Source organism: Ranitomeya variabilis, chromosome 2, assembly GCF_051348905.1.
Source record: "Ranitomeya variabilis isolate aRanVar5 chromosome 2, aRanVar5.hap1, whole genome shotgun sequence".
NCBI classification, from domain to species: domain Eukaryota; kingdom Metazoa; phylum Chordata; class Amphibia; order Anura; family Dendrobatidae; genus Ranitomeya; species Ranitomeya variabilis.
In genome coordinates, this window is record NC_135233.1 from 885,892,256 (window position 1) to 885,919,637 (window position 27,382).

The window sequence follows — 27,382 nt, forward strand, 5'->3', positions numbered from 1 at the left end:
CCATTGTCACTTTATGTAGTAATACATCCGGAATGCTTTAACGTATACCTGTGATACTGATAGTGCTTTTTCATTACACATTGTACTTTATTTTGGTCATAAAGTAAGGTCAATTTGTTTTGCATATATTTGTGAAAATATCTGAATTTTGGTGAAAATTTTGAAAATTTTGCAATTTTCCAACCTTTAAATTTTTAGAGCCTTAAACGAGTTAGTCATGATGTACAAAATAATTAATATACAACATTTCTCATAACGTCTAATTTACAACTGCATCATTTTTCAAACCTCATTTTTACATTTTTTACAAAACCTTTTTCTTTAGGGATCTGTTCAGATTTAAATGGGCTTTGAGGTGCCAATATATTGGAAACGCCCCAAAGGTGTTACCATTTTAAAAACTGCACCCTCAATTACTTCAAAACTGCTGTCAGGATTTTTTTTAACACTTCAGGTGCTACACATGAATTAATGCAAAGTGGAATGAAAAAAAAATATTGAAATTTTTCCTCTAAAATGTTGCTTGAGCACCCCAAAATTAGTTACCTATTTTTTTCTGCTTGAACAAATGTCCTAAAAGAAACTTGATGGAGTCCAAAGTGACTCAATCTGCCTCATTATAGTATTACTGTCAAGGGTTTTGTGTGAACCGCAGTTTTTGGGATTTACATGGAAACCTCAACATAAGTGCCCAGTGTAGAGCACAGGATAAATGCGAACCGAGCCTTATTATGATTTTTGGGAGGTAGAATGAACAAATACACAACAGTACAAGAACAGTTATTATGTTTTATTTTTCCATAGTTCAGTCTGAAGTAGAAGGATTAAGATGGCTTTTTTTCGGGTCAGTGTGATTATATAGGGAGATGGACTAGAATAGTAGTCTCTCTTGCTGGGACTGTCACCATTGTTGCCGGGGAAGCACTTTCTAAAAGGAGCAGACCTTTGCACCTGACTGCTAGGAGCGGGTGTGATATAAAAGGGACTGCGCGCACAGGAATGGGGCTTTTGGCGGGTACTCAGCGTGCGCTACAGGAGAAGGTTGACTCCCTCTCCGCTGACCAATGCCAATTGACAAAGCTGCTTTGCAGCGCTCCATCCCCCATGCATATAGACTGTGCATTACCTGAGACTAATTCCCCGTTACTCTCTGACCATAACAGCACTAACCGATCGGTACATCTGACACCTTCTGTCCCTCCTTGCAGCGCTGGTCCGGCGTTGCACGCAATTTGTAGTGGTGAGACTGCCGTCTCCAGTCCAGGACTTTGTACATCTTTAGCCGTGCAGCAGACCTTTCCCCATTCAGCAACTCGTTCCAGGATCACAAGACCACAGGAAAGAAGAACAGGACGCTTTGTCGCAGTACAGAGACAGTGCTGCTCTTTCCTTCAGGACCAGCTCAGAGACTTCACACGCCACCTATCGTGGGATTTTCCAGCCACCATCGTCCAGGAACCAGAGACTGATAAGTTAACCTGTTATTTCACCTGTTGTAGTTACTCTGTTGCTGTATAAACTTTTGGGCCTGTATATTTACACCCCCTTACTCCCTGCATGGAGTATTTACTGTTGAGACATATATTTATATATATATATATATATATATATATATATATATATATATAAAATCTGTTAACTCTTGCTCTACCTTCTGCTCGTCACTGCATCCCACATTCCTGCTAGATCCTTACAATTACAGCAGCACCAGATTTATATAATTTTTTTATGTTTTGTTGCTATCACACAGCAAAAATGTTTTTTTTATATAAAAAAAATTAGTTTTTTCATCCCCTTATTTTGAGAGTTGCAACTTTCATATTTTTGGGCGAACAGAGCTGTATGACAGCTTATTTTTTGGGTGACCAGATGGAGATTTTTTTGGTACCATTTTGGGGTACATAACATTTGTTGATCGCTTTTTATTTTGATTTTCCAGAAAAAGAATGAACAAAAACAGCAATTCACTTATTGTTTCTAACCTCCTTTTAAGCATGTAGATGCTGCTGTATTGATTGATAGCTGGATCTAAAGGGTTAATCAGCCCTGATTGGTTCCGTAGGGTATCAGTTGTCATATACAGTTGCCAAGCGCAGGATCATCAGCCACTGGGGGGCACTATTCTCTTAATTCTCAGCATAGTGAAAAAGCGATGCTGAGGATTAAGGCCCCTTAATGGCCACCATGAAATGGCATATCGCCAGTTGTTAAAGGGTTAATTCCCTCCAACAATCACACAAGGTTAAAAAAACAAGGTTAAACAAACAATAGATAATTTAAAGGAAAAAATGGAAGGGACATTGTCTGCAGGTTTGCGGGGCCCCTCCTGTGATCAGCAAATCACTATCTATAGACAAAGTACACAGAGAACTGTGGTATAGATGGGGTTAGCTTTCTCAGCGCTGCTTCATGATATGTCTAAACTCTGATTATGTCATAACTGCTACATCCAGTAAACTAAAGGTACCGTTACACTAAACGACTTACCAACGATCAAGACCAGCGATACGACCTGGCCGTGATCGTTGGTAAGTCGTTGTGTGGTCGCTGGGGAGCTGTCACACAGACAGCTCTCTCCAGCGACCAACGATCAGGGGAACGACTTCGGCATCGTTGAAACTGTCTTCAAAGATGCCGAAGTCCCCGGGTAACCAGGGTAAACATCGGGTTACTAAGCGCAGGGCCGCGCTTAGTAACCCGATATTTACCCTGGTTACCATTGTAAAAGTAAAAAAAAAAAAAACAGTACATACTCACATTCCGATGTCTGTCACGTCCCCCGGCGTCAGCTTCCCGCACTGACTGTGTCAGCGCTGGCCGTAAAGCAGAGCACAGTGGTGACGTCACCGCTGTGCTTTGCTTTATGGCCGGCGCTGACAGTCAGTGCGGGAAGCTGACTGCAGGGGACGTGACAGACATCGGAATGTGAGTATGTACTGTTTTTTTTTTTTTACTTTTACAATGGTAACCAGGGTAAATATCGGGTTACTAAGCGCGGCCCTGTGCTTAGTAACCCGATATTTACCCTGGTTACAAGTGAACACATCGTTGGATCGGCATCACACACGCTGATCCAGCGATGACAGCGGGTGATCAGCGACCAAAAAAAGGTCCTGATCATTCCCCACGACCAACGATCTCCCAGCAGGGGCCTGATCGTTGGTCGCTGTCACACATAACGAGATCGTTAAGCGGGATCGTTGCTACGTCACCAAAAGCGTGACGTTGCAACGATATCGTTAACGAAATCGTTATGTGTGAAGGTACCTTAAGCGATTCATCTTTGGAATCGGAAGAAACAGTTACTGTGAAGAGGGAAGCGCACAATGGGGTAAAAATCTAACATAGGGCTAAGCAGACAGCTGTGGCTGTTATTAATAGGCTGGGAACCTTTATGACTATTTGCCCCTATTTATTTAATACATGCGATACACAGATAGCGAATGTCTGGTCATGCTAATCAGAGGCATCTAGCAACAGTGCTAACTGTACTGCTTTTCCCAGACGACGGAACTTGTCACACTGATAGTACACACAGAGAGAACACGAACGGCAAATGGATGTTAGACACCGGTACTGGTTTTTCCAGTACAGTAGATAGCGGGTGCAATACTTCATGAACGTTTCCTTTAACACATGGAGAATCTTCTACATTTTGACATACAGTACAGACCAAAAGTTTGGACACACCTTCTCATTTAAAGACTTTTCTGTATTTTCATGACTATGAAAATTGTACATTCACACTTAAGGCATCAAAACTATGAATTAACACATGTGGAATTACAGTATATACTTAACAAAAAAAGTGTGAAACAACTGAAATTATGTTTTATATTCTAGGTTCCTCAAAGTAGCCACCTTTTGCTTTGATGAGTGCTTTGCACACTCTTGGCATTCTCTTGATGAGCTTCAAGAGGTAGTCACGGGGAATGGTTTTCACTTCACAGGTCTGCCCTGTCAGGTTTAATAAGTGGGAGTTCTTGCCTTATAAATGGGGTTGGGACCATCAGTTGTGTTGTGCAGAAGTCTGGTGGATACACAGCTGATAGTCCTACTGAATAGACAGTTAGAATTTGTATTATGGCAAAAAAAAGCAGCTAAGTAAAGAAAAACTAGTGGCCATCTCTACTTTAAGAAATGAAGGTCAGTCAGTATGAAAAATTGGGAAAACTTTGAAAGTGTCCCCAAGTGCAGTGGCAAAAACCATCAAGCGCTACAAAGAAATTGGCTCACATGAGGAACGCCCCAGGAAAGGAAGACCAAGAGTCACCTCTGCTTCTGGGGATAAGTTTATCCGAGTCACCAGCCTCAGAAATCGCAGGTTAACAGCAGCTCAGATTAGAGACCAGGTCAATGCCACACAGAGTTCTAGCAGCAGACACTTCTCTTACAACAACTGTTAAGAGGAGACTTTGTGCAGCAAGCCTTCATGGTAAAACAGCTGCTAGGAAACCACTGCTAAGGACAGGCAACAAGCAGAAGAGACTTGTTTGGGCTAAAGAACACAAGGAATGGACATTAGACCAGTGGAAATCTGTGCTTTGGTCTGATGAGTCCAAATTTGAGATCTTTGGTTCCAACCACCGTGTCTTTGTGCGACGCAGAAAAGGTGAATGGATGGACTCTACATGCCTGGTTCCCACCGTGGAGGAGGAGGTGTGATGGTGTGGGGGTGCTTTGCTGGTGACACTGTTGGGGATTTATTCAAAATTGAAGGTATACTGAACCAGCATGGCTACCACAGCATCTTGCAGCGGCATGCTATTCCATCCGGTTTGCGTTTAGTTAGACCATCATTTATTTTTCAACAGGACAAAGACCCCAAACACACCTCCAGGCTGTCTAAGGGCTAATTGACCAAGAATGAGAGTGATGAGGTGCTACGCCAGATGACCTGGCCTCCACAGTCACCAGACCTGAACCCAATCGAGATGGTTCGGGGTGAGCTGGACCGCAGAGTGAAGGCAAAAGGGCCAACAAGTGCTAAGCATCTCTGGGAACTCCTTCAAGATTGTTGGAAGACCATTCCCGGTGATTACTGTTAGGGACCTGGTGGTTAGGAGCACCCGGAATGACCTGATGAGTAAACTCAAAATCAGAACTAGCTCTGGGAAAGTGGGAACTCTGCTGACCGCAAACTCTACTCTTATAACACACACTAGAAATAGCCGTGGAGCGTACCTAACTCTCCCTAGACGCCTCTTCACAGCCTAAGAGCTAACTACCCCTAAAGATAGAAATAGAAGCCTAACCTTGCCTCAGAGAAATTCCCCAAAGGTAAAGGCAGCCCCCCACATATATTGACTGTGAGTTAAGAGGAAAGTCACAAACACAGGAATGAAACAGGTTTAAGCAAAGGAGGCCAGACTCACTAAATAGTCAGAGGATAGAAAAGGAAACTATGCGGTCAGCACAAAAAAACTACAAAAACCACGCAGAGTATGCAAAAAGATCCCCACACCGACTCACGGTGTGGAGGTGCATGTTGTGATCCGGTGGTAGGATCACAAAACTGACCTGATAGGTAAACCTGAATTGTAGGACAAGCTCCGGGAATGTGGGAACTATACCGACCGCAATCCTGATCCTATCCACACACACTAAAGGCAGCCGTGGAGCGTTACCTAAAAACCTAGATGCCTTTTCACAGCCTAAGAAACTATCTACCCCTAGAGAGAAAGCAAAGCCTCACTTTCCTCAGAGAAATAACCCCAAAGTTTAGACAGCCCCCCACAAATAATAACGGTGAGTTAAGGGGAAAATACAAACGTAGGAATGAAAAACAGGTTTAAGCAAATGAGGCCCGCTAACACTAAATAGTCAGAAGAAAGCAAGGGATCTGTGCGGTCGGTACAAAAACTATCAAAAACTATCCACGCAGAAAGTACAAGAACCCCCACAGCGACTCACGATGTGAGGGGCGCACTCTGCACCCCAGAGCTACCAGCAAGCGAAAAATCACATATAAGCAAGCTGGACTGAACACATCATATACTGAGAAACATATTCAAGGAAACAATGAGCAAAAAGAACTAGCAAGACTTAGCTTCTCAGAAAGAGAGAGGTCACCAGGGAGATCCAGGAGAGGTCAGAACCAGTACTGAATATAACGACAGCAGGCAACAAGTAAAGGTCCAGGTGGAGTTAAATAGGAACCAGCATAGCAGGAAATGAGGCAGCTGAGCCCAGCTCCAGACCCGCAGTATCGCTAAAGGCCACCAGAGGGAGCCCAGACGGAATTCACAACAGGTGCAACACTGCACCCCAGAGCTTCCAGCTAGCAAGGAAATATCATGATAGCAAGCTGGACAAGAATTTAGCAGTACAAAGAAATATATTCAGGCAGCAGTAACAACAAATGAACTAGCAGGGACTTAGCTTCTGCTGGAGTAGACAGGTCCTCAGAGAAGTCCAAGAGAGATCTGAACCAATACTGATACATTGACAGCTGGCATTAAGTAACGATCTGCGTGGAGTTAAATAGGGAAGCCAGCATAGCAATAAACGAGAGCAGGTGATAAAGCCAACCTCAGTGACCAGCAGTTCCGCTCGAAGCCACCAGAGGGAGTCCAAGAGCAGAACTAACCAAAGTACCATTCATGACCACAGGAGGGAGTCCGAGAACGGAATTCACAACAGATTACCTCTTGAAGCTCATCAAGAGAATGCCAAGAGTGTGCAAAGCAGTCATCAAAGCAAAGGGTGGCTACTTTGAAGAACCTAGAATATAAGACATAATTTCAGTTGTTTCACACTTTTTTGTTAAGTATATAATTCCACATGTGTTAATTCATAGTTTTGATGCCTTCAGTGTGAATGTACAATTTTCATAGTCATGAAAATACAGAAAAATCTTTAAATGAGAAGGTGTGTCCAAACTTTTGGTCTGTACTGTATATGACGGCTGTAACGGAAATAGCACACTGGCAAATCTGTGGCTTTTCAATTTTTTCTATGCTAAATAGCGCTGTATAGAATATGAGTATCACACAGCCAAAAAATAAGTACACTTGCCTCCAATGACCAAACTTGGAGCACGCAGATATATGAGGCCTTTTTCGGTGAATTTAAAACACAAAAAAAAGGGGGCACAAGGGTAGCACACACAACTATGCTACGTATGCCTGACAAACTATCACTTTTCAACAGGCCTCAGTCTGACAGAACAGACTGTATATTTATTTTTTTCTTTGAGGGGGGAAGTTTTTGAAAAATAAAATTAAAAAAATAGGTATATAGACAGTAAATAAGCAACAGGCAGTTATGGAGCTTTGGGAAGGACGCAGTGGGGCCAATGTACGCACATACAGTACCTGCAGATCTTGCACTGAAGTGGATATGCTGTGCCCTGCCTACCTAGCGCTGCAATATCAGGACCCACGAATTAGCCCTAAAAAGGACTGTTGGTTTCTCAGGAGTTGTGGATGTAAGAGTTGCAGACCTACACTAACTCTAAAAACCACGATTCTGACCCTATCTCGGCAGCAGCTCTCCCTACTCTCGCTGAATCAGGAACAGAATGCGGCGAGCAGGGCGGCGCCATGTCTCTTATACTCGGGATGATGCTGTACGGCCCAGCCAATCACTGCACGACCACAACAAAGATGGCTGCGGCTTTTCATGGCCTGGCAGACAATCCCTGCACCGTGATTGGGTCTCTAAAGTCCACGGGGTGGAGACTGCAGTTACGGCCGAATAATCCAGGAAATGCTCGCTGCTCGGCGAGTACCCCAATACTCGGGCGAGTAACGAGTAGTGGCGAGCACGTTCGCTCATCACTAAATAAGAACCTTACCAGTGGTGTCCAGTGGGGATGCGTGTTATCTAAACCAAGGAGTCAGTGGTGTATCAAGATGGCATTCACGCCAGCCTGCTGGAGTTTAAATGGAGAGTGAGCAGGACTAACCGGCATGCATTAGGCAGAAACCGGAAGTGATGTATTGATGCGTTCCACCGGCAGGAAGCGCTGTTGGTGTGCGTTCTATATAATAATCCCTTACACAGGCCCATTTCCCAAAAAATTAAAATGTTACGGGTCTCAGAAAATGGAAACACAAGAAGGTTTTTTGCTTTGTTTAGTTTTTTATACATTTCAAATTTTTTTCACCACTTAACCCCTTAAGCCCCGAGGGTGGTTTGCACGTTAATGACCGGGCCAATTTTTACAATTCTGACCACTGTCCCTTTATGAGGCTATAACTCTGGAACGCTTTGACGGATCTTGGCGATTCTGACATTGTTTTTTCGTGACATATTGTACTTCATGGTAGTGGTAAAATTTATTCGATATAACTTGCGTTTATTTGTGAAAAAAATGGAAATTTGGCAAAAATTTTGAAAATTTTGCAATTTTCCAACTTTGAATTTTTATGCCCTTAAATCACAGACATATGTCACGCAAAATACTTAATAAGTAACATTTCCCACATGTCTACTTTACATCAGTACAATTTTGGAACCAAAATTTTTTTTGTGACGGAGTTATAAGGGTTAAAAGTTGACCAGCAATTTCTCATTTTTACAACACCATTTTTTTTTAGGGACCACATCTCATTTGAAGTCATTTTGAGGGGTCTATATGATAGAAAATACTCAAGTGTGACACCATTCTAAAAACTGCACCCCTCAAGGTGCTCAAAACCACATTCAAGAAGTTTATTAACCCTTCAGGTGTTTCACAGGAATTTTTGGAATGTTTAAATAAAAATGAACATTTAACTTTTTTTCACACAAAATTTATTTCAGCTCCAATTTGTTTTATTTTACCAAGGGTAACAGGAGAAAATGGACCCCCAGAGTTGTTGTACAATTTGTCCTGAGTACGCTGATACCCCATATGTGGGGGTAAACCACTGTTTGGGCGTATGGCAGAGCTCGGAAGGGAAGGAGCGCCATTTGACTTTTCAATGCAAAATTGACTGGAATTGAGATTGGACGCCATGTTGCGTTTGGAGAGCCCCTGATGTGCCTAAACACTGAAACCCCCTACAAGTGACACCATTTTGGAAAGTAGACCCCCTAAGGAACTTATCTTGATGTGTGGTGAGCACTTTGACCCACCAAGTGCTTCACAGAAGTTTATAATGCAGAGCCGTAAAAATAAAAAATCATATTTTTTCACAAAAATGATCTTTTCGCCCCCAATTTTTTATTTTCCCAAGGGTAAGAGAAGAAATTGGACCCCAAAAAATGTTGTGCAATTTGTCCTGAGTACGCTGATACCCCATATGTGGGTGTAAACCATTGTTTGGGCGCATGGCAGAGCTTGGAAGGGAAGGTGCGCCATTTGACTTTTCAATGCAAAATTGACTGGAATTGAGATGGGACGCCATGTTGCGTTTGGAGAGCCCCTGATGTGCCTAAACATTGAAACTCCTTACAAGTGACACCATTTTGGAAAGTAGACCCCCTAAGGAACTTATCTAGATGTGTGGTGAGCACTTTGACCCACCAAGTGCTTCACAGAAGTTTATAATGCAGAGCCGTAAAAATAAAAAATCATATTTTTTCACAAAAATGATATTTTTGCCCCCAATTTTTTATTTTCCCAAGGGTAAGAGAAGAAATTGGACCCCAAAAAATGTTGTGCAATTTGTCCTGAGTACGATGATACCCCATATGTGGGTGTAAACCATTGTTTGGGCGCATGGCAGAGCTTGGAAGGGAAGGAGCGCCATTTGACTTTTCAATGCAAAATTGACTGGAATTGAGATGGGACGCCATGTTGCGTTTGGAGAGCCCCTGATGTGCCTAAACATTGAAACTCCTTACAAGTGACACCATTTTGGAAAGTAGACCCCCTAAGGAACTTATCTAGATGTGTGGTGAGCACTTTGACCCACCAAGTGCTTCACAGAAGTTTATAATGCAGAGCCGTAAAAATAAAAAATCATATTTTTTCACAAAAATGATATTTTTGCCCCCAATTTTTTATTTTCCCAAGGGTAAGAGAAGAAATTGGACCCCAAAAAATGTTGTGCAATTTGTCCTGAGTACGCTGATACCCCATATGTGGGTGTAAACCATTGTTTGGGCGCATGGCAGAGCTTGGAAGGGAAGGAGCGCCATTTGACTTTTCAATGCAAAATTGACTGGAATTGAGATGGGACGCCATGTTGCGTTTGGAGAGCCCCTGATGTGCCTAAACATTGAAACTCCTTACAAGTGACACCATTTTGGAAAGTAGACCCCCTAAGGAACTTATCTAGATGCGTGGTGAGCACTTTGACCCACCAAGTGCTTCACAGAAGTTTATAATGCAGAGCCGTAAAAATAAAAAATCATATTTTTTCACAAAAATGATCTTTTCGCCCCCAATTTTTTATTTTCCCAAGGGTAAGAGAAGAAATTGGACCCCAAAAAATGTTGTGCAATTTGTCCTGAGTACGCTGATACCCCATATGTGGGTGTAAACCATTGTTTGGGCGCATGGCAGAGCTTGGAAGGGAAGGAGCGCCATTTGACTTTTCAATGCAAAATTGACTGGAATTGAGATGGGACGCCATGTTGCGTTTGGAGAGCCCCTGATGTGCCTAAACATTGAAACTCCTTACAAGTGACACCATTTTGGAAAGTAGACCCCCTAAGGAACTTATCTAGATGTGTGGTGAGCACTTTGACCCACCAAGTGCTTCACAGAAGTTTATAATGCAGAGCCGTAAAAATAAAAAATCATATTTTTTCACAAAAATGATATTTTTGCCCCCAATTTTTTATTTTCCCAAGGGTAAGAGAAGAAATTGGACCCCAAAAAATGTTGTGCAATTTGTCCTGAGTACGATGATACCCCATATGTGGGTGTAAACCATTGTTTGGGCGCATGGCAGAGCTTGGAAGGGAAGGAGCGCCATTTGACTTTTCAATGCAAAATTGACTGGAATTGAGATGGGACGCCATGTTGCGTTTGGAGAGCCCCTGATGTGCCTAAACATTGAAACTCCCTACAAGTGACACCATTTTGGAAAGTAGACCCCCTAAGGAACTTATCTAGATGTGTGGTGAGCACTTTGACCCACCAAGTGCTTCACAGAAGTTTATAATGCAGAGCCGTAAAAATAAAAAATCATATTTTTTCACAAAAATGATCTTTTCGCCCCCAATTTTTTATTTTCCCAAGGGTAAGAGAAGAAATTGGACCCCAAAAAATGTTGTGCAATTTGTCCTGAGTACGCTGATACCCCATATTTGGGTGTAAACCATTGTTTGGGCGCATGGCAGAGCTTGGAAGGGAAGGAGCGCCATTTGACTTTTCAATGCAAAATTGACTGGAATTGAGATGGGACGCCATGTTGCGTTTGGAGAGCCCCTGATGTGCCTAAACATTGAAACCCCCCACAAGTGACACCATTTTGGAAAGTAGACCCCCTAAGGAACTTATCTAGATGTGTTTTGAGAGCTTTGAACCCCCAAGTGTTTCACTACAGATTATAACGCAGAGCCGTGAAAATATATATTTTTTTTTCTCAAAAATGATTTTTTAGCCCCCAGCTTTGTATTTTTACAAGGGTAACAGAATAAATTGGACCCCAAAATTTGTTTTCCAATTTGTCCTGAGTACGCTGATACCCCATATGTGGGGGGGAACCACTGTTTGGGTGCATGACAGAGCTCGGAAGGGAAGGAGCGCCATTTGGAATGCAGCCTTAAATGGATTGGTCTGCAGGCGTCACGTTGCATTTGCAGAGCCCCTGATGTACCCAAACAGTACAAACCCCCCACGAGTGACCCCATATTGGAAACTAGACCTCCCAAGGAACTTATCTAGATGTGTTGTGAGAACTTTGAACCCCCAAGTGTTTCACTACAGTTTATAACGCAGAGCCGTGAAAATAAAACATCTTTTTTTTCCAACAAAAATGATTTTTAGCCCCCCAAATTTTTATTTTCCTAAGGATAACAAGAGAACTTGGAAACCAGAAGTTGTTGTTCAATTTGTCCCGAGTACGCTGATAATACATATGTTGGGGTAAACCCCTTTTTGGGCGCACGGGAGAGCTCGGAAGGGAAGGAGCACTGTTTTACTTTTTCAACGCAGAATTGGCTGGAATTGAGATTGGACGCCATGTCGCGCTTGGAGAGCCCCTGATGTGCCTGGACAGTGGAAACTCCCCAATTCTACCTGAAACCCTAACCCAAACACACCCCTAACCCTAATCCCAACGGTAACCCTAACCACACCCCTAGCCCTGACACCTAACCCATAATTCTAATCCCAACCCTAATCCAAACCGTAAATGTAATCCAAACCCTAACCCTAACTTTAGCCCCAACCCTAACTTTAGCCCCAACCCTAACTTTACCTCCAACCCTAGCCCTAACCCTACCCCTACCCCTAACCCTAAACGTGACTGAAATACGTGGCACTGAAATACGTGGCACTGAAATACGTGGCACTGAAATACGTGGCACTGAAATACGTGGCACTGAAATACGTGATACGTGGCACTTAAATACGTGGCACTGAAACACGTGGCACTGAAATACGTGGCACTGAAATACGTGGCACTGAAATACGTGGCACTGAAATACGTGGCACTGAAATACGTGGCACTTAAATACGTGGCACTGAAATACGTGATACGTGGCACTTAAATACGTGGCACTGAAATACGTGATACGTGGCACTGAAATACGTGGCACTGAAATACGTGGCACTGAAATACGTGGCACTGAAATACGTGGCACTGAAATACGTGATACGTGGCACTGAAATACGTGGCACTTAAATACGTGGCACTTAAATACGTGGCACTGAAATACGTGATACGTAGCACTTAAATACGTGGCACTGAAATACGTGATACGTGGCACTTAAATACGTGGCACTGAAATACGTGGCACTGAAATACGTGGCACTGAAATACATGCAACTGAAATACGTGCAACTGAAATACGTGGTACTAAAATATGTGGCACTGAAATACGTGATACGTGGCACTGAAATACGTGATACGTGGCACTTAAATACGTGGCACTGAAACACGTGGCACTGAAATACGTGATACGTTGCACTGAAATACGTGGCACTGAAATACGTGGCACTGAAATACGTGGCACTGAAATACGTGGCACTGAAATACGTGGCACTATGACTGTCAGAAAATGTTCATTAAACGGTTAGGGGTGAGGTTAGGGGTAGAGTTAGGGTTAGGGTTTGGATCCCTTTATCACCTTGATGGTGGTGGGTGGCTTTTCAGTGTGTTTTCTGTTTTTTTTCGATAAAAACGCATGCGTTTTTAACGCAAACAAACGCATGTGCTTAAAAACGCAAGAAAATACTGCAGGTTGTATTTCTGAAAATGAACGCATGCAGAAAAAAAACGCATGCGTTTGAAAACGCGACCAAACGCGTACAAAAAAACGCATGCGTTTTCAATGTTAAATATAGGGAAAAAACGCATGCGTTTTTTTGTGCAAAAAACGCTTCAGACAAAAACGCAAGTGTGAAACCAGCGACGCTTTTTATAGCAAAAAAGTTTTTGCGTCTCCACATTTTGAGACCTATAATTTTTCCACATTTTGCTTCACAGAGTCATGTGAGGTCTTGTTTTTTGCGGGACGAGTTGACGTTTTTATTGGTAACATTTTCGGACACGTGACCATTTTTGATCGCTTTTTATTCTGATTTTTGTGAGGCAGAATGACCAAAAACCTGCTATTCATGAATTTCTTTTGGGAAAGGCGTTTATACCGTTCCGCGTTTGGTAAAATTGATAAAGCAGTTTTATTCGACGGGTCAGTACAATTACAGCGATATCTCATTTATATCATTTTTTTATGTTTTGGCGCTTTTATACGATAAAAACTATTTTATAGAAAAAATAATTATTTTAGTATCGCTTTATTCTCAGGACTATAACTTTTTTATTTTTTTGCTGATGATGCCATATGGCAGCTTGTTTTTTGCGGGACAAGATGACGTTTTCAGCGGTACCATGGATATTTATATCAGTCTTTTTGATCGCGTGTTATTCCACTTTTTGTTTGGCAGTATGATAATAAAGCGTTGTTTTTGCCTCGGTTTTTTTTTTTTTTCTTACGGTGTTTACTGAAGGGGTTAACTAGTGGGGCAGTTTTATAGGTTGGGTCGTTACGGACGCGGCGATACTAAATATGTGTACTTTTATTGTTTTGTTTTTTTTATTTAGATAAAGAAATGTATTTATGGGAATAATATATATATATTTTTTATTATTTATTTAGGAATTTTTTTCTTTTTTTTTTACACATGTGGAAAATTTTTTTTTTAACTTTTTTACTTTGTCCCAGGGGGGGACATGACAGATCGATGATCTGATAGTGTGCACAGCACTCTGTCAGATCACCGATCTCACTGACAGGGCTGCAGGCTTACCAGCGTCTGCTCTGAGCAGACACTCGGTAAGCCACCTCCTTCCCTGCAGGACCCGGATGCCGCGGCCATCTTGGATCCGGGACCTGCAGCCAGGAAGGAGGTAGGAGACCCTCGCAGCAACGCGATCACATCGCGTTGCTCCGGGGGTCTCAGGGAAGCCCGCAGGGAGCCCCCTCCCTGCGCGATGCTTCCCTATACCGCCGGTACACTGCGATCATGTTTGATCGCGGTGTGCCGGGGGTTAATGTGCCGGGGGCGGTCCATGACCGCTCCTGGCACATAGTGCCGGATGTCAGCTGCGATAGGCAGCTGACACCCGGCCGCGCTCCCCCCGTGAGCGCGGCCGATCGCGTATGACGTACTATCCCGTCACCGGGAATTAAGTCCCAGGTCACCTTGACGGGATAGTACGTCATATGGGATTAAGGGGTTAAACGATAAAAAGCTATGCATTTTTGGTATATGCGTGCCTGTTCTGACCTGGAGAATCATATTACCAGGTCACTTCTATTATTAAGTGAACATGGTAAATAAAAAAACCTGTGAAATTGCACTTTTTTGCAAATTCAGTGCAGCTGGAATTTTCTTTCTGCTTTCTAATGGGTCACATGATAAAATGAATGGTGTTATTCAAAAGTACAGCTTGTCCCACAAAAACCAAGCCCTCATACGATTATATTGATGAAAAATAAAATAGTTAGGGGGGTGTGGCCTGGCTATGGAGGAGTGAGGACACACTTCACCTCAGCTCTCTTCTCCGGGCCGAGAATCAGCCGATTGTGAACTCCCTGGGGCATTTTGCTCAGAACATGAGCTGTAGGAGAAAGGGGAGATCAGCCTGCAGCAGATCCAAGAGCCTCTCATCCAGCAACAGAGGCATGCAGAACTTTCTTCTGGGAACCCCGCCCAGTAAGGGTTGCAAAAACATTGCCGCCGCCCCCTCCAGCTATGCAGATGCCTTGGGGCTACAGGAGAGCGAGGTGAGAGCCAGAGAAGGAGAGCGAGATCTTGTACAGACTTCAGCTCCCATACCATCACTCAGTGCTGCAGGAGTTCAAACAAGGAGGTCGTCTAAGCAGCCTGTGAGCACAGCACAGGGGGATGGGCTGCTGTCTCCCTTCACCATGAATGATGACCAGGACTGGCACAGCACAGACATGGACACACAAGGTGCACTGATAGCAGCTTGTCATTCTAGCCAGACTCAGACATGGCATGCAGAATCTGGGTGGGGTTAACCCTTGATGAGACCCAGAGGCAGAAAGGGTGTTCTGAGGAACTGCCTCCCCCCTCACTTTCACCAGGGTGCACTACAATCCCCAGCGGTGCAGCAGGAGCTAATTCCCCTTTGCAGGAGACTGCTGCTTCTCCTGCTCATCCCAGGGGAGGGGACACACATTCCTCTGCCATACAAGCCTCAGGAGTTGTAGCAGAGCTGACACAGCTACGAACCAGGCTAACAGCTATTCCTACAAGAGAGGACATGGAGACATACATAACACGGCTGGAGCAGGCTTGCAGGTCAGAATTGAATACTCTGCGCACTGAAGTTAAACAAGTAGATACTCAGGTCCAGGACCATACTAACAGAATCCAAGATATTGAAAGGAAGATGCTTTCTCATCAGAAGTCACTAGACATACACTCCAGCCAGCTTCACTACCTGATAGAAACCCAGGATGCAGAAAACAGGGGAAGGCGCAATAATCTGAGGATACGGGGTCTACCTGAGTCAGTAGAATCTAAAGATCTTTCTCACATATTGCAATGCATTTTCAACAGAATTCTGGGTGAGCCTCCTGAGAAGGAGATTGAATTGGACAGAGCTCATAGAGCACTTGGCCCCAGAGCATCTGACCCAGACCGTCCACGGGATGTGATATGCCGCATTCATCACTATGTACAAAAAGAAGCCATCCTGCAGAGGCTCAGAGATGGATCCTCTGCTCTATTGCAAGGATCAAAGATTTTAATCCTACCGGACCTGTCCCGCCTTACTTTGCAAAAAAGAAGAGCATTGAGACCTCTCTTGGATTTGCTTCGAGATCATAACTTGCCGTATAGCTGGGGGTTTCCATTCCGTTTGCCGATCCGTCATGCGGGTCGCATGCATATCCTCAGGTCCCCATCGGACATCGCATCATTTACATCAGCCTTGAACCTCCCTCGGATTGAAATTTTGGACTGGCCTACTATTCCAGTGGAGGCCTTTGGCGGGTTAAACCAACGTCTGCCGAGGGCCACTCAACGCTGGGGCAGGAGGGGGCGGGAATCTTTCTCTCCTCCTTGAGATCTGTGGTCTGGGGATGATTTCCTTTCAAAATTAATGCACTATTCTGATATGCAATAATATGTGTCCATGTTTTGCTTTCAGATACTAATTGTGGAATGTTGCTCCAGTTATCTTTATTTGTAACCATCATCAGGTTATTAATGTTTTCTTCACCCTGGGGCTTGTTGACCTTCTCCCCCTTCCCTAGACATAGATAACAGGTTAATAATAGTCTTGGGCGAGGGAGGGTCCTGGGCTTATATTCTGATTATTTGACTATACTCTGTTCTCCTTGGTTTTTACATGGGGGGGCGGTGGCATTTAGGGGGCAGATTCAGCTCTGGTGTCGTCTCGGCCTGGTGAGGGGAGCCCCTCTATGGAAAGCATAGTACCCACCGGGAATTCACGTCACATTGTTGGACGTTAAACAATTTTCCCAACAATACTTGTGCACTTCGCACATCCTTTGGTACATGTTCTTTTGTATCTTAGTATACTCACTCTAACCTAGTTAGTACGTTTGTCTGTTTTCTTCCATTACATTTTTATTTTCTCCCCTGCTGACTCTTCTTTTATATTTTCCTTTCTCTTCCCTCTACTCACTCCTGTGTCTGCTTCTGTCCCTTCTTCTTTCCTCCCCCTCCCATAATTTTTATTTTTTTTTTAATTTGTTTATTTTCCTTTTTTTTCCCCTTTTTTTCTTTTTCTTCTTGCTTCTCTTTTTCTTCTTTCTTTCCCTTTTCCTCCTCTGTTTATAAAGTACTTTACCATTACCATGGAACGGATTAACATAGGATCCATCAACGCCCGAGGGATGAATGTCCCTCAGAAAAGGTCCCAGATCTTGTATGATATGCATAAAAAGTGGACTCACATCCTCCTGCTCCAAGAGACTCATTTCAAGGCAGGATGTCTCCCCACCCTGAAGGATCGATATTATTGCTCTTGGTTTCACAGCCCTAACCCCGACTCAAAGTCAAAAGGGGTCTCAATCGCCCTACATAAGTCATTGGTCCATTCAGTCCTGGATTCTAGGATTGACCCAGAAGGCAATGGTATGGTATTCACCATAGCTAATTGGTACCTACCCAATAAAGATCCGACTTTAGCTTGTTCCGCTATTCTGTCGCTCCTGTCGGATTTCAGGGAGGGGACTCTGATTGCAGGCGGTGACTTCAATTTTACCCTTGATCTGGAGGTGGATACTTCATCTCAGCGTCATTTCCTGCCCCGTAGACGTATCAATACTTTTAAACGTAGGATTCAGAACCTACGCCTGGTAGACGCCTGGATAGTCCTGCATCCTACGGATAGGGACTATACGTATTACTCCCCGACTCACTCTTCATGCAGCCGCATAGATATGCTGTTAATAAGCCAGCATGCCCTGACCTGGCAAGCCCAGGGTTCTATTGGTCACATTGCCTGGTCGGACCATGCTCCAGTGTTTCTCCATCTTATCCCACCAAATGGCCTTCATCGACCATGGACATGGCGTCTCAAAGATAACTTACTTAAAGACCCTCTATGCACTTTGGAGATTAAGAAGTGTATCTCAGAATTTCTAGAAATCCATGAACGTGACCAGACGTCCCTTCCTAACCAGTGGGAAACACTTAAGTGTGTTATAAGGGGTCTTTTGATTAAGCATGGCTCTAGATTGAAAAAAGAAAGGGCCTCTCTAATTTCCAGTCTGCTCCAGCAGATTAATACATTGGAATCCTCACATAAACAATCTTTATCCTCTTCTGTGTACGCGGACCTAATAAAAGCAAGAGAGGAGCTTAGGGTCCTACTGGATCAAAAATATTCCCGTCAAAAAATCAGATTCCATCGATTTATGTATGAACATGCAGATAAATGTGGCAGGGCATTGGCTAGGGTGCTACATCCCAGAAAGGACACTAGTTATATCCCACAAATCATGCAGATCGGGGGGGCCCGCACACAGGATCCAACCCAAATTACCGAATCCTTTCAAGCTTATTATAGTGACCTTTATAATATTAAGGGACAATTCAGGGACATGTCAGCTTCATCTCTTCACATTAAAATAAATGACTATATCAGACAAAACGCCCTTCCAGCTGTCCATCCTGAACTCGCAGACTCTCTGGAGGAGGACTTTTCAGAGGAAGAGATTTCTGCCATTATTAAAGCAAATCCTGTGGGAAAGAGCCCAGGGCCTGATGGGTTCACACCAAAATTTTATAAGGTATTTAGCGAACAGCTTGTCCCTTTCCTAACAAAAGTCTTTAGTTCTGTGTCAGAGGGATCCCCATTCGTGCCCCAGTCCCTGGAGGCCCACATCAGCGTTTTACCAAAACCAGGGAAAGATCATTGTTAATTTCCAATTATAGGCCTATCTCTTTGATTAATGTGGACATCAAAATATTTTCGAAGGCCCTGGCTAATAGGTTGGCACCTTTGTTACCCGGGGTTATTCATACAGATCAAGTAGGGTTTGTCAAGGGCCGAGAGGCCAGAGATAATACATATAAAACTCTTCTCCTGATGGCTCGGGCGAGGTCCAGATCACTCCCTCACTGTATTTGCTTTCGGTTGACGCAGAGAAGGCCTTCGACCGGGTCAGTTGGAGCTTCATGTCGGCTTCCTTGCATCAATTGGGCCTGGGCACCAAATTTATTGAGAAGATTCTCTCTCTATATAGGGGCCCTACAGCTAGGGTTAGGGTTAATGGGTTCCTGTCCTCCCCTATCCACATCAACAACGGTACACGGCAGGGGTGTCCTCTGTCCCCTCTCTTGTATGTATTGAAAATGGAACATCTGGCAATAGCCATTAGAAAGAACCCCAGCATTCACGGTATTCCAGTTGGGGTAAGTCAATGTAAATCGGCCTTATATGCAGATGACCTTCTCATGTTTGTATCACAGCCTCGCATTTCCTTCCCCTCCATAGTCAAAGAATTTGAGACATTTGGCCATCTTAGTAATTTTAAAGTGAATTATTCTAAATCAGAGGCCCTTAATATAACTTTATCTAGAGATGAAGTTCAACATCTTAAAGATAATTTTCCCTTTAAATGGCAGGAAACAGCATTAAGATACTTGGGAGTAACCATCCCGACAGATCATACTAAACTATATTCTTTAAACTTCCAACCCATTTTGGATAAGACTTTGAAAGACTTAGGTCGCTATGATAAGTGGAAGCTCTCATGGTTCGGCCGTATAAATGCGATAAAAATGTATGTACTTCCTCGTTTCCTGTATATTTTCCAGACAGTTCCTCTAATTCCTCCTCCTTCTTTCTTTTCCAGAATCCAATCAGCCATCTCGAGATTTGTGTGGGGGGGTGGTAGTCCCCGGATCGGCATGGGTACTTTATATAGGCACAAAGGCTTAGGGGGCGCGGGTCTTCCGAATTTCAAATTGTATCACAGAGCAGCGCCATTGACATGCATGCTAGACTGGCAGTTCCACAGTTCAGACAAATAATGGGTGGGAATAGAACAAATTAGCTCTACAATTCCACTCCATAACCTTCCCTGGATCAGCCCTAAAAGTAGAGGTCAATTCAGTTCTGAAGCTGACCTCCTTAAAGATACACTTAGAGGATAGGATCTGGAGACCCGCAGAGGCTCTCTGTCCTTGGGCAGTGGACCGCTTACGCCTCTCTTCTCTAATCCGGAGTTTCCCCTGGGGTTGGAGAGGGATCGTTTTCTTGGGTGGGAGAGAGGGGACAATACCAGATATTTTCATGTCCTCAAGGGTTCGGCCATGCCCGCTTTCGAATCAGTGCAGCCGTTAGAGGGAGGGGGCCCTTCTGATTGGTTGGAATACCTCCAACTAAAATCCTTCGTCTCGTCTCCAGAGGGCGCAGGCTCATACTCCTCCCTTCCTACGCCATTTGAAAAGCTTTTCCTGTTGGGGTCACCGCCTGCACATGCTGTCTCCTTAATATATGCTCTTTAGAACCAAAATACCAAAGACAAGTTCCCCAAGTATGTGGAGAGGTGGCGGGGTGAGTTGGGAGTTGCCATATCAGAGGCGGAGTGGAGGAAGGCGTTCGTATATTCACATAAATTCTCTATTGCCTGTGCCGCACAGGAAAAGAATTACAAAATTCTCACCAGGTGGTATTACTGTTCTGATGTCTTACACGCCGCTTTTCCCTCCGTCTCCGATAGGTGCTGGCGTTGTGGAGTACAGAGAGGTACCATGCTACACATTTGGTGGGGATGTAAGCTTATTAAGCCATTTTGGGATTCTGTCTTTTCCGCTTATCAAGCCATTAGTGGTCATTTGGTGACCAACTCCCCCAGGTGGCTTTATTATTTATCCTCCCGGGCTAATTTCGCTTCCAGAAAAAGGGGCTCCTAAGATTCTGCTTAACTGCTGCGCGCACTGTGATCCCGAGACATTGGAAATCCTCCCAATCTCCTAGTGTGTCTGAATGGGTCAGGGAGATGACCAGCCTTCAAAGTATGGAGGAATTGTCCGCTGAGGTTAACGGTTCAATGGAGAAATATCTGCAGGCCTGGAGTCCTTGGATTTTGTTTATGGACTCTCAGGACTTTCAATCCCTCTTTTCTAAGCCATAAGGAAGATAGATTGAACAATACGGGTTAGATGGATGTCATTATAGGGGTGCAAGTTGCACCCTTCTATATCAGACTCCATGGTTCCTCCCCCTCCCCCCTTTTTTTTTCATCCTCTCTCCTCCCCCATATTCCTCTGCTTAGTCTCATTCTTTCCGTTCGTGTTTATACCATTATTACTTGAAGTGACCTAGCTCCTCTTGTTTGGGTCGCTCTCTTTCAGAGGATACCTCATATGTATCACCAAAGGTCCCACAGTCTCCCTGGATAGGGGATACCTACATCCACCATGGATTTTTTTCTTTTCAGATCTTGTTGGACTTGATTGAAAATGATTTTGACCTGAAAGTTATACTATTTCGGGACTTGTTGGTTACAGGTCTTGATATACCGTTGTATATGAGATTTCTTTTTGTACTCAATACTTTTTATGTTGTTGAATCCTTTGTTCCTTGTTTGTTTTGAAGTTCTTTTCAATAAAAACCAGATTAAACATAAAAATAAAATAGTTATGGCTCTTGGAAGAAGGGGAGGTAAAAGCGAAAGCGCAAAAATGTAAAATGGCCATGACGTGAAGGGGTTAATGGTCAAGTGTGATCTGCAAACCAGATGAAAATAGGACAAGCCCCGAGTCTCTCGGACCAGAGATATGGATCTGTTTTTAAAGCGTATTATATGCATATGGATTAATAGAACTCTATGGCTGCCGTCACACTAGCAGTATTTGGTCAGTATTTTACATCAGTATTTGCAAGCAAAAACCAGGAGTGGGTGATAAATGCAGAAGTGGTGCATATGTTTCTATTATACTTTTCCTCTACTTGTTCCACTCCTGGTTTTGGCTTACAAATACTGATGTAAAATACTGACCAAATATTGCCAGTGTGACGGCAGCCTATGGGTTTGTGTGCTGTCTGACAAAAAATGAACATGACGCACAGACGTGTGGATGGAATCTTAGTAATTTAATATACTTTATTCCCGGATATGTCTTTATGAATTTTTTTTTTATATTTCTTTACTATCTTTCTTTTCTGGCATGTCTCTGGCATTGTTTAGATTATATAAAAACACACTTTAAGATCTCATCGTACCGGTGTCATCAGTGTTGTACATCAGTGTGTCATCAGTGTGTCTGTTTTTACAATCAGCGTTTACCATCCCTGTGTCCATTTTTACCATCGGTGTGTCATTAGTGTTTTTCTCAGATGAATAAAGAAATTAGAAAGTTTCTACAATACTTTGCAATGTCAATCACGGACGAAACATAGATGGAACACAGATGTCATCCGTATGCTGTACACATTTTTCGCGCACACACAGACTTATATTGGCCCTTGTAATCTGTGCGGTCGTGTGTTTTGCACGGACATGTGAATAGCACTATAGATTATAAGGTGTTGAAAAAAAACACATGCAACATATACATGCAACACGTACATGCAACACGGGCGTCTGATAGAGGTGTAAGGCTGGTTTCAAACCTCAGTATTTTTTTCTCATACATGGAAAACTGTCTCTGTTTTTTCATTTTTTTTTGTCCAGTGTGTTAGATTCATTTTTGATCCTTGTGCCAGTTACTACAATCCTTGATACATTTATTTTTCTTGGGTGAAAGAAAAAAAATCTTAGATTCTTCTACCCATTAAATAGTAAAATACGGACTGTAAAATCTGTTTTTATCTATGGTGCCATTGACTTGCATTGGCCAGTTTGATTGGCAACATGGTACGACCCATTTCCACTCTTTGAGGCCGGTTTCACACGTCAGTGGCTCCGGTACGTGAGGTGACAGTTTCCTCATGTACCGGAGACACTGACACACGTAGACCCATAAAAATCAATGCATCTGTTCAGATGTCATTGATTTTGTGCGGACCGTGTGCGGACCGTGTCTCCGTGTGCCAAACACGGAGACATGTCAGTGTTCGTGGGAGCGCACGTTTTACACGGACCCAATAGAGTCAATGGGTCCGCGTAAAACACGGACCTCACACGGACATTCTCCGTCTGGGGTCCGTGTGCGTGCCGGAGACAGCGCTACAGTAAGCGCTGTCCCCCCCCACATGGTGCTGAAGCCGCCATTCATATGTTCCCTGTAGCAGCGTTTGCTAGAGAAAATATGAATGATAGTGTTTAAAATAAAGATCCATGTGTCCGCCGCCCCCCCACCCCCTGTGCGCCCCCCCGCTGGTCAGAAAATACTTATCCGGGTCCCCCGTCGGCTGTCGCTCCTTCCTGGTCTGGCCGCGCCTCCTACTGTATGCGGCCGATTACACTCATGAATATGTGGCTCCACCTCCAATAGGGGCGGAGCCGCCTATTCATGAGTGTAAATGAGCGGCCCCACGTGACCGCATACAGTAAGCCGCGGCCAGACCAGGAAGGAGCGACTGCCGACGGGGGATCCGGGTGAGTATTTTCTGACCAGCGGGGGGGGCGCACAGGGGGTGGGGGGGCGGCGGACACATGGATCTTTATTTTAAACACTATTCTTCATATTTTCCCTGCAGCAAACGTTGCTGCAGGGATGATATGAATCGCAGCTTCAGCACCATGCAGAGTGGGTACCACACGCTCCGTGTGGTACCCACTCGCCATACGGGCGGCACACGTGTGCCGCAGGTATGGCCTCCGTGAGTTCCCAGGCACACGGACACGGATAACTCCGGTACCGATTTATTCCGGTACCGGAATTATCTGGACGTGTGGGTCAGCCCTGAGGGTTTTTTTTACACTTGGTTTGTGATATATCCACACAAATAACAGCACACATACTAAAACACTGATGCGTCAAAGAGCCCTAAGTGGGAAAACCAGAGAAAATTATGAATTGAAATAAATGCCATTTAAAGCCATGTTCACACATTCAGTATTTGGTCAGTTTTTTACCTCAGTATTTGTAAGCCAAAACCAGGAGTGGATACAAAATGCAAAAGTGGATGTTAGCATGTTATCACAAATATTAAGATAATACAAATATTTATGTAGAAATAAATTATAACATTGAAACCATGGCTATAAAACCATTTCTCTTGCAGCATCAAGCCAAATGTTCAGCACATGTTCTGATCAACGATGATCTAAAAGTCAGAAGGGTGGAGTCTCAAAATTGCAGCAATCCTAAAGGTACATTATATAGTCTTGGATAAGGTGTACTAATATAATATTTATTGCCTATATTCTGATAATTATAGAATGTTTTGTTGACTAATATTTTGTGTCCAATCGGATTTAGGTTGTATTCTGGCAGGAACTGTGTTGTGCTAATAACAGCAATAAAAGCAATAAAAGCATTTTCATTCGTGATAGCAGTATGGTGAACTGCAGTTTTGCTGTATATCTAATAGACCACTTTTTACATTGGGAATTCTAAGGCCGGCGTCACACTAGCAAGTTTTACGGACGTATGAGAGGTACAGAAAATACGGATTGCATACAGTACAATGAATCTCTATGGCCCAGCTCCTATCTGCCGTATTTTACTGATCCGTATTATACGGTCTTGTACGGCCGTAGAAAATCGCAGCATGCTGCGTTTTACACCGTATTGCGCAAAAAAATCGCCAATCAAAGTCTATGGGGGCGAGAAAAATACGGATTATACACGGACCATGCGTGTGACTTGCGAGAAATACGCACCGGTGTTCTCTAGAAAAGCCGGCAATTCAGTGCGGGGTACAGTAAAATCACACTGACAGAATAGAATAGAATAGGTAGAATAAATGTCTACACATAGAATAGGGATATATATCTATATATATATGTGTGTGGCAGTGAGACACATATATATATATATATATATATATATATATATATATATATACAGTATATATTTATATTTCATACAGCGCTAGATATTATAAAAGCCGGTAATTCAATTGCCGGCTTTTGCTATCTCCTTCCCAAACCCGACATGATATGAGACATGGTTTACATACAGTAAACCATCTCATATTCCTTTATTTTTGCATATTCCACACTACTAATGTTAGTAGTGTGTATATGCAAAATTTGGGCGCACTAGCTATTACATTAAAGGGTTAAATCGCGGAAAAAATTGGCGTGGGCTCCTGTGCAATTTTCTCCGCCAGAGTGGTAAAGCCAGTGACTGAGGGCAGATATTAATAGCCTAGAGAGGGTCCATGGTTATTGGCCCCCCTGGCTAAAAACATCTGCCCCCAGCCACCCCAGAAAAGGCACATCTGGAAGATGCGCCTATTCTGGCACTTGGCCACTCTCTTCCCACTCCCGTGTAGCGGTGGAATATGGGGTAATGAAGGGTTAATGTCACCTTGCTATTGTAAGGTGACATTAAGCCAGATTAATAATGGAGAGGCGTCAATTATGACACCTATCCATTATTAATCCAATAGTACGAAATGGTTAATAAAACACACACACATTATTACAAAGTACTTTAATGAAATAAAGACACAGGGTGTTGTAATGTTTTATTATTCTCTTAATCCACCTGAAGACCCTCGTTCTGTAAAAAAGGAAAAATAAAAAATCAACAATATCCCATACCTTCCGGTGTTCTGGCAGGTCCCACGATGTAAATCCATCTGAAGGGGTTAAATCATTTTACACCCAGGAGCTCTGCTAAAGCAACTGTGCTCGTGGATGTAAAACCCCAGGGAATGAATGGAAAGCAGGGGAATGTCCTGTAGTTACCTTGAGTCGCGGTGATGCGCCCTCTGCTGGATGTCCTCATATGAATTCGAGCCTGGGAAAAATTCCCAGATTCCTACCCAGATTGCATACCACCACCACATTGTGATTGAATAATACCACCGCACCATAACTGGATAACAACCACATACAGTGGCTGGGTAACATCATTATAAAGTGACTGGATAATACCACCATACAGTGACTGGATAACATCATTACACAGTGACTGGATATCACCACCATACAGGAACTGAAAAACATCACCATAATGTGACTAGATGACATCATTGCAGAGTGACTGGGTAAGGCTGGGTTCACACTGCGTTACAGCAGCCCGTTCAACACATACGTTAAACGGGCTGCTGTAACGCAAGTGCCGACTTGGCACCATCGCTAGCGCAGATAGAGCATCTGCTAGCTCTATCTGCGCTAGCAGTGACGGACCCGGAAATGCTGCAGCCCGCGTCTCAGGGTCCATCACTCAATGACGGCACATCCCTAGCACTAGTGATGCGTCCAACATAGGAATTAATGGCGGCCGTTAAGGACTACGTTACACTGCGTTTATGCCGTTTAACGGACGGGTTCAACGCAGTGTGAACCCAGTGTAACACTACCATACAGGGACTGAAAAACATCACCATAATGGGACTAGACAACATCATTGCACAGTGACTGGATAATACCACCATACAGTGACTGGTAATGGTAAACACCACCATCATGTGACTGGAAAACACCACCATATTGTGACTGGATAGTACCTCCCATACTGTGACTGAATAACACCACTATACCATAAATGGATAACACCACCATACTGTGACTGGAAAACACCACCATAATGTGACTGAATTACACCACCATACTCCATACTGTGACTGGATAATAGGGTAATGCAGGTGACCAGATGCAACACACAGATAACGCAAGGCAAGAACAGTCAATAAACAATATAATTCTGCTTAAATACTATGGTAAATTACTGTAATTCTAAACAGTTGATGGTAATGACAAGGCAAATCAAACAATAAACCAAATACTGATACGAATGAATTAGCAACAAAAGTTCTTCACTATATAAAACTAATGTCCTCTTCATGAAGGTAGTACTTCCATTCACGGGAGTTACCACATAGATTCTTCTGTCTTTAACGTTGGCCATAGCAGGGGACTCTGGGTTTTCATGTTAGGTCGCAAGTCTTTCTGGCAAAGTCTATTAAAGTGCACTGAGCCTACCACACACCAACTAGCCCCTTTCCAATCTGTTGTCCTGACCTTGACCAGCACTGATACCGTATATCAAAACTGGATGTGGCGGCCCTGCTCACTTGCATTGTTCCTCTGCAAGCTCAGGTGTGCCTCTGTAGTCGCTGTCTCCTCGCGGATCTTCACTGCTTGACTGTCAGCGAGTATCTGCTGAGCCTGGAGCGGAGAGCACTGGGGCTCAGCTCTTGACAAGCGATGTCTGGTCTCTGGGTCTTGATCAGCGTAGGGTGCAGGTCCAGGTCTT

General features: G+C 43.6%; 1 protein-coding gene across 2 annotated transcripts in view; it reads left to right on the forward strand.

Annotated features, from left to right (window-relative positions):
* Positions 1–27,382, forward strand: part of LOC143808113 (T-kininogen 1-like) — a 252,889-nt gene that overhangs the window by 26,055 nt on the left and 199,452 nt on the right. For both annotated transcript variants that reach the window (XM_077290418.1, XM_077290419.1), the window contains exon 3: positions 24,234–24,321. In XM_077290418.1, coding sequence (XP_077146533.1) covers positions 24,234–24,321 — 88 coding nt within the window. The remainder of the gene's footprint in view (positions 1–24,233; positions 24,322–27,382) is intronic.